We start from the raw sequence: 8,757 nt of genomic DNA, 5'->3' as shown, positions 1-8,757 counted from the left end.
ATCATATTTGTGTTTGAATTTCACTTGCATGTTGTTGCCAGGTGGAGCTCTTACGGTGTAAACTTTGGTGAAATGGAAAACCAAGTGTATGTGCAAACACATTCCATTGGATCGTTGGCCGGGGCACCTCTACAGAAGCAGCAAATGGAGCTGCAATATTATGGAAATTGGGCCATTAACTCTCTTCATCTGCACCGATTGGTGGCAAGGAAGGGGAGAGCAACAGGTTCATGGTTTGATAAATTCTTGGAGGCTTTCATTATGTGCATACACTGTGAGGACCACTGCTGGGGCTTCCTAAGCTCACTTCTATCTGATTGGCCGAAGTTTGGGAATAGCATCACAGAACTGAAGGAATATCGGGACCAGGGTGGCTTTAGACTGCAATTTTCTTTCAATGTTATGCCCATCTTACAAGGGCACTGGTGCTTTGGAAATGTTAATAGCCTGTTGATTCCTCCTGGTTCGAATGGGAAGTATTATCTCTATGCTCATTGCTGGGTGCTCCAAGTTTGCCAAGATAGTTCACATGGACTGATAAAAAAGTCCAGTGCATGGTATTCGTTTATCACAAGGTTCAGCGTCCGGGTGCCGAGCGTGCCAATGATAGCATGGTCAGTATGCATGGCGTTAATTCGGACTAACTTTGAGAGATGGTGGACTACTTGTTTGTAGTGTTTGAAACAACACCAATGGTTATCAATGTTGCCGGCGTGTACATCTCGGATCTGGTTGGTAGCATGGCCCATGGACGGGGTGGAGCTCTGGATTCACTGTGGGCACGCAATTTTTCAAGGAGGGAGGATCTTCATGGTCGTCGCCACCTTTGTCGACCACAACTACTACCTCGACGTCATCCTCAACTTGGTTGCTATCGGCCATGATGACTACTTCGGCAACCTGGGCAAGCAAGCTTGCTACTTTGATCGAGTCTACACCCATCTTGGCTACTATCATGAAGATTACCATGGCGATCCTAGCAAGATCAAGGAACTTCAAGCGCCGTGGGATCCTGGCAAGTCAGCCTTCCAGTCTTCTTCTGAGCTTCGGCTTGGGGTCAAGCCGAGTTTCAAGGAGGGAGGGGTGTTAGCAACCCTCCACGGGTGGGCCGTGGGCCGGCATGAGAGGGTCGGGCCTAGCATCCAGGCCATGGAGCCAGCGACTACAAATACTTGAAAGGGTGGATCGAGCAGGTCATCCGGTTGGATCACGACTGAAACGGCACGGTGGCTTCCTCTCCCACCTCTGGCTCTCCTCCTCAATCCCCTTGTTCTTGCTTGTTCATGTAATCTAGGTACCCAAATCCTTGTATCTGTAAGTGATTCGTGAGATCAGTAGAGAGACCCTAACAGGCACATCACCAAATATCTGGAGATTCTATAGGGCTTCCTTTGCAGGGAACTACCATGAAATCAGATACGCTAATTTCTAGAGCCAAGGTCTACTCAGACGCCTCATGGAAAAACTCTTTCTCTACAAATCCTGCAAATGCTCCTCCCACAGGGATTGCTGTACACATTCAGCTCGAACAGGAGCAACACAAGATCGACATCTTCATTACAGGGACATGCACATCAGTTTTTTCTCCATTATGGATCTAATATACTCCCTCCGTTTTCTAATATAAGACCTTTTAGCTTTTTCTTGATTTGTATGTATTTAGAGTTTTAGACACATTTTAGTATGTATGTTCACTCATTTTAGTATGAATGTAGTCAATATTTTAAAATAACTAAAAGGTCTTGTATTATGGAACGGAGGGAGTAGATCTGCACTCTTGTAAGAATTGGTCCACAGCAGAAAAAAAGGTTCAGAAAGGGGTTGTTGCTTCTGCACATAAGAAGTTGATAAACAACAAGTATGATACCATCAAGCAACTCCAAAAGAAAAACAAAGTTGGTGTGAAAGCTCTAAAAATACATGTAGCGATTTTGGTATCAATTCTTTGTATTTTCGCTGATCGTCGGTTGTGGATGCTTTTTTTTTTTACCTGAGACTGTTGGAATTTCTTCCCAGTGTATCTTGAAGGTTAAAGAATAACACAAACAAGTGTTTTTTTACCTTCCCAGCGTCATGCATAAGTCAGAAGAGTAAAGAATAACACAAACAAGTGTTTCGGGTCTAAAGTACATCTCCATCTATATGTGATAATGTGCATGTTACTATGAATTGTTTCACGAATGAAATCATTGATCATTAACAAGAAGATAAGACTAGTATAATGACGACAGATTTTGCAAGCCCTTTAATTGGAGAGACATTGTTATTGGGTCAGAAATGCACATGTCAGACCATCTTCAAATACATATTACTGGTACATCAATTATGAAATGCACCGAACATGCTAATATGATACTCTATATTACTGGTTGTTCCTAAAATAGAGGGGTATACCATATTAATTTCACAAGTTGTTCCTGCAAGTGCATGAATCCTTTTGTCAACTCTGTTGATGGTACAACCTTTCCTTGGATGCTTCATCAAATGTATGTTTTTTGTTTACTTTGTACAGTGTTAGCTACATCAAACTTACAATGCCTTTTGTTTTTCATTGGCCGAATTTTATTAGATAGGGGAGAAGAGTATACTAGATTCAGCCTCCCCCGGCCGGCCTTAGATCCGGATCCCCGTGCGTGAGCATCTCCCCGGGGAAGCGATCCCGGGCAAGCGGAGGGTAGTGCGATATGGCCCGAGGTCCTGCAGCGATGGCAGCGTATATATCGCCGGAGCACTTGGCCTTCACATGCCCCATCTCAAGGCATTTAAAGCAGCGACCAACCAGCCACCGGGGAATCCAAGGCTTGGAGGCAGCTGGCCGACTGACGGTGAGAGCATCTTCATAACGGCGCTGGCGATGCCGGTTGCGCATTTCAATCCACCCGTCACCATCAGGCTCGAGATCCGCCTCTGCAGGGCAGGACCTGCCCAGGAGAGGCGCCGAAGAGGACGAAACGGAGGCAGCCGGCGGCGCCCGAGGAGTGTTATCTGGCCGTCGAGAATTGGAGTGATTGGCCGACGGGTGAGGCTGAGGGTGGGATGGTCGGCGGCCGTGGATTGGAACGTTGGCGGTGGCTGGAGGAGTGTGGAGACGAGACGACCGTTGGAGAGCCATCTTTACCAAGCCTTTTGTTTTTCTCTGGCAGAGAATTGTTTTGTAGAGTGTTAGTTTTGCACAAAAGTTAAGATAACCTTATCCATACACTGGTTCATATTAAATCTGCTTTCAGATGTGAACGCCAATCTTACAAACATATCGTGTCAGGTATACAATGCAGCTGCAAGCAGCTACTAGCTAGAAAAGCGCAACGCCTCCTGTTACTACTAGCTCTAGCAGCATGGTAATAATAGATTTGTTAAGCTAAAAGGTTAACTAAACAAAAATTAATGAGTACCGACTAAGACCCTAGCTAGTTTGAGTTGGCATCTCATGACGCGCCATGCTTAAGCGTTTATTATACTGATGAAAAAGAGCATTCATTATACTGATGAATGAGCAGACGAATCTTTCGGGTGAAGAGACCTAGTGGTGCACAACGTGGAGGGGGCGTGCGTTTGAACAGATCTGGTGTGGCTTGGTAGCAGTGAGCATCTTAGCTTACTTTACAATCTCGGGGTAAGAGAAACTTGTCTTTAGCTCTGCAAGTAGAGCAACTTGACCCAGAATTAGCTGCTTAATTACGGCTGGCCGATGTAACTATGCTAGTTAGCTTTGCTATAAGGCCGAGAGAGGGCAGCGTCATTCAGCCTACACTGTTTTCGCTTTCATACACACAAGACTAACTGAGCAAGCTCACCTCTAAGCTAGCACCACTTGCAACCATGGAGGTGGCTCTGGTGAGTGTAGCGACGGGAGCCTTGAAACCCGTCCTGGCAAAGCTGGGCGCTCTGGCGGGCGATGAGTACAGGCGGTTCAAGGGTGTGCCTGGCGATATCAAGTCGCTCACCCATGAACTTGCTGCAATGGATGCGTTTCTTCTGAAGATGTTGGAGGAGGAGGACCCTGATGTTCAGGACAAGGTGTGGATGAATGAGGTGCGGGAGCCCTCCTATGACATGGAGGACTCCATCGACGACTTCATGCAAAGTGTTGGCAGCGAAGATACAAAGCCAGATGGCTTTTTGGAGAAGATGAAGAATTCGCTGGGAAAGTTGGGGAAGATGAAGGCTCGTCGTCGGTTCGGCAACGAGATCGGAGATCTGAAGAAACAGCTCATCGAGGTGGCCGAGAGGAATGCAAGGTACAAGGCCCGTGAGGCCTTCTCCAAGGCCAACAATGCAACCATTGATCCTAGAGCTCTTGCTATCTTTAAGCATGCCTCTGAGCTTGTCGGAATTGATGAACCCAAGGCCGAGGTAATTAAATTGTTGACTAAAGGTGAGTCAACGCACGAGCAAATGAAGCTGGTCTCTATCGTAGGATCTGGGGGGATGGGCAAGACAACTCTTGCAAATCAAGTGTATCAAGATCTCAAAGGAGAATTTAAATGCCGGGCCTTCTTATCTGTGTCAAGAAGCCCTGACATGATGAATATCATGAGAACTATTTTTAGTGAAGTCAGTGGAAAAGATTATGCTAACACTGAAGCAGGGAGTATACAACAACTTATTAGCAAGATTGCCAATTTCCTGGCAGACAAAAGGTATAATTTCTTTTCCAACTTATCATCCTCAAATATAAAATTAGTGAACTTCCATGTGGTTCTTTTGTTCATTGTTTTCATAAATTTCTGGAAAAAAGGTCAAATATTTTGTAGTGAAGTCCATTTTCCTGCTAAGTAAATAAAAAAATATATGTAGAGAGAGAGAGAGAGAGTACCCAAAATCCTATATCTTATGAACGGCCATGCGTGAGTTATGTTTTATATTGTTTAGAATAGCTATGAACTTACGTAGGTTTTCTTAATTTTAAATCACAGGATGGTTGGATCCACACCTAGGTAGGCTCTTTTGAATTTCATGACCATCTGATCAACATCCCTTCTAGACCAGTTAAGTGTGTATATTCATCATTTTGTTCATCCACCATGGTAATGACTCATGTTTAACCTATTGTGTATCGCCCAACTCTCCATATAATCTTGCAAACTAAATGGCATCTACTCCCTCCATTTTGAAATAATTGTCGTGGTTTAGTTCAAATTTTAAATAAAACCATGACAAGTATTTTGGAATGGAGGGAGCACTGATATACACACAAGAACTAAGTCCGCAACATATGCAAGTTCAACACTCGTCTCAGCTTTCTAACAGTAGACATTTATGCTGCTACTGTGAACATGTTTATAGTTTTATGTATTTGTTTATCTTGTTGTATAGTATTTATATCATTACCTCACTAATATCAACCATGTATCCTCGTGCAGGTATTTTGTTGTTATTGATGATATATGGGACGTGGATACATGGCATGTTATTAAGCTTGCATTTCCCGTGACTAGTTCTGAAAGTATCATAATCACCACTACCCGTATAAATGAAGTTGCTGAATCATGCTGTTCAACACCATTCAGTGGGGATATTTATTGCATCAGGCCTCTTGAAATGGTGCACTCTAGGCACTTATTTTACACAAGACTATTCAGTGCCCAAGAAAATTGTCCCTCATACCTTAAAACAGTTTCTGAGCATATTTTGAAAAAATGTGCTGGGTTGCCTTTGGCAATCATTGCTATATCCGGTTTGTTGGCTAATATTGAAAGGACAGAAGGTCCATGGAAACAAGTTGAAGATTCGATTGGTAGAGCACTTGAAAGAAATCCCAGTGTTGAAGGAATGATGAAGATACTATCACTTAGTTTCTTTGAACTGCCTGCTCATCTGAAATCTTGTCTCTTATGTTTGAGTATATTCCCTGAAGATTCTGTTATTAAGAAGAAAGTTTTGATAAATAGGTGGATTGCTGAAAGATTAATTCATACAGAATCCGGATATAGTACTTCATATGAATTTGGAGAAAGGTGTTTTAATGAGCTAATAAACAGGAGTTTGATCCAACCTGGGGAAACAGATAGACGTGGAATCATAAAGAGTTGTCGACTTCATGACACAATTCTTGATTTCATCATATCCAGATCCATCGAAGAAAACTTTGTTACTTTGGTGGGTGTTCCTAGTTTATCTGTTGGGACACACAACAAAGTTCGTCGGCTCTCCTTGCAAGCCAGTAAGCAAAAAGAAGTGATAGTGCCAAGAAGCTTGGTGTTGTCTCATGTCCGATCACTTGATGTGTTTGGGGAATCTGTGAAAATTCCTTCTATGGATAAGTTTAGGCATTTGCGTTTTCTGGACTTTGCATATTGCCAACAACTAGAGAACCATCATCTTGAAAATATAGATAAACTGTTTCAGCTGAGGTACCTGAGCCTCCGAGGGGCGAAGAAAGTAAGCAAGCTTCCAGAACAAATCGGACGCCTATGGTGCTTAGAGATACTAAACTTAAGATTCACCTCTGTTTGCGAGTTACCAGCATCTATTGCCAATCTCAAGAGACTGGTGCACCTATTAGTAAACCATAATGTTACACTTCCTTGTGGAATTTCCAAGCTGCAAGCACTGGAGAAATTGAAGCTTGTTAGTGTCTATAACCAGCCATTAAACTTCCTGCAAGAATTTGAGCAGCAGCAGAGTCTGAAGATATTGACCCTTGATTTTGAGGATTATAATTCTGCTGACCGAGTGAACGGTGAAAATGAGTCCAAGAGAACTATTATTGTCGCTTCCCTTAGAAACCTAGGGAGCCTTCTCTCTCTAACTGTTTGGGATGGCCCTGAATTTGTAAGGGAGTCTTTGTGCCCTATGCCACTTAGCGTCCAGAAGCTGAAAGTCAGGCGTTCTATTATTCCCCATGTTCCAAATTGGGTCAGCTCCCTTATCAGCCTCCAGAAGTTACGCCTTGAATTGGTCCGAGCTGAGCAGAAAGACTTCTATATCCTTGGAGGCTTACCTGTACTGCGTTATCTGATTCTGAGAATTGATGGAAGTGAAATTAGAAATACCTCATTAACAGAAGAGCCTGAAGTTACAAGGGTCATAGTCTGTGGTGAAGTTGGATTCCCATGCTTGAGGATATTTAATTATGATAGTGAGCGTGCTGTGATGAATTTGACGTTTGCGGTTGGAGCCATGCCCAAGGTAGACGACCTCAGGATACAATTTAACGCAGCAAAAACTGGGTCTCTGGGTACTAGCGGTGATTTTGATCTCGGAATAGAAAATCTCCCCAGCCTCCTTAAAATCAGATGTGTAGTATGGGGAGACGGGGTCGACAGCAGCAGAGTTGAGGCTGCAAAGGCTGCCATTCGGGAAGCAGCCAACGCACATCCCAACCGCCCTACTTTATTCTTCGGCTTATAATGCATTGCCAGAATCGAGGTACTAACTATTTCTCCCATGAATGATCTATGTATCTCTCTCATTGCCTCACATGATCGTTCGTCTGTGTTTTTCAGCTCAGGGAACAATTCCAATTAGGCTGTGACTCCAAATGTTCATCAATTCATCACTGCATTTCTGAGATCGAAGAATTCAACACTCTCTGCGAGGATGGATCTGCCTCCCTGCTGGTACGTACCTATATCTTTATTCTGGTTACCTCCAGCATCGCCAGCTAGAGAACTGCGTGTTGCATCCTTCAGATAGAGATATTAGCACATACAGTATGTGAGGTGCCTGCAGTTTTTTAATCTAATAATGCGCTCCATTGGGTCATTGGCCTTTTGTTAGCGAGGCGGAGATGGAGAAGAAACTGGGAGGGGATCCAGAAGAGCAAAGCCTAGAGCAGGTGACCCAAACTCAACTCAACTGAACTTTGCATAAATAAATCCTCCTCTATCTATGGGTGTTTGGCCAATCTTCTGGTTCAGGGCCTTAACTGAACTTAACTAGAAACATGTCGTGCTTCAGGGCTGAGCAGAAGATGTCGTCGATGCTGTCGTGTCGTGGGAGAACACCGAGCACAAGGCGGTCCTTGACGTGAAGCTCTGAACGCCAGAGGACTCGATTCTGAATCTGGACCTTCCTGGCCGACACTTTAGTTGCAACGTTCAGATTCAGAGTATCACGTGAGGTTATGCTCATGCTCACCCCTTGCATGACAAAATCATGGTAAAACATGGAATTTGTGCACACGTACAGTCATGAAAACAAGCATATGTAACTTGGGCCCATACTAATGATCAGGTCCAGACTCCAAAGGGACCACGCCCACCGCCACGGGAAAAATGCTCTGCTGCTTCGGCTGAGCAACCAACTGTAGCTCGCAGAAGATGTGTTCAATGTCCGAAAGAGACACCAGATGTGCACTTGCTTTACTATTCGTTTTGAACATCGATCATAAGCTTCGATCCTGCATGCATTTACTATTCGTTTTTACCTCTGTTTACACATTTTTCAGAGTAATTACCTCTTTGAACAGGTTTCAGCCGGATTACCACGTCTTGTTTGCGACTCCTCCCTTCTTAATGTGAAAACAGAGCACCTGCTCTGTTCGCCAAAAACAAGAACAGAAAAGAAAGAACAAACATGGTATGCTGGGAGGGTGGACATGGACTCTGATTATTCAGAGTAACTAAACACGACACACCTGCCCTGATACACGAGCTGACACCAATTAATGGATACAAGCTGTGCTCTGCGGTGCGGCCATGCTAACATGGATTATCGATCTCATACTCCCACATCTGAAATCAAATCAAAAAGACACGATAGCATGCATCTGCACTTCTTCTTCGGTACAACCCCCAAAACACATCAACGGAC

At 44.0% G+C, this 8,757-nt stretch overlaps 1 protein-coding gene across 2 annotated transcripts; it reads left to right on the top strand.

Annotated features, from left to right (window-relative positions):
* Positions 1-3,751: 3,751 nt before the first annotated feature.
* On the top strand, positions 3,752-8,425 carry LOC109742438 (disease resistance protein RGA5). 2 transcript variants are annotated; one of them, XM_020301523.4, is made up of 5 exons: positions 3,752-4,640; positions 5,364-7,371; positions 7,449-7,562; positions 7,723-7,780; positions 7,903-8,425. In XM_020301523.4, exons 1-2 carry the CDS (start codon positions 3,820-3,822, stop codon positions 7,351-7,353), a joined length of 2,811 nt encoding a protein of 936 aa, XP_020157112.1. In that variant the 5' UTR covers positions 3,752-3,819; the 3' UTR covers positions 7,354-7,371; positions 7,449-7,562; positions 7,723-7,780; positions 7,903-8,425. The 2 variants fall into 2 exon arrangements, with proteins under 2 accessions (XP_020157112.1, XP_020157115.1); XM_020301526.4 differs by having other exon boundaries at positions 7,885-8,425.
* The last annotated feature ends 332 nt before the right edge of the window (positions 8,426-8,757 follow it).

The sequence above is a fragment of the Aegilops tauschii genome, chromosome 6, assembly GCF_002575655.3.
Source record: "Aegilops tauschii subsp. strangulata cultivar AL8/78 chromosome 6, Aet v6.0, whole genome shotgun sequence".
In the NCBI taxonomy this organism is placed as follows: domain Eukaryota; kingdom Viridiplantae; phylum Streptophyta; class Magnoliopsida; order Poales; family Poaceae; genus Aegilops; species Aegilops tauschii.
This window is presented reverse-complemented; position numbering and strand designations above follow the sequence as displayed.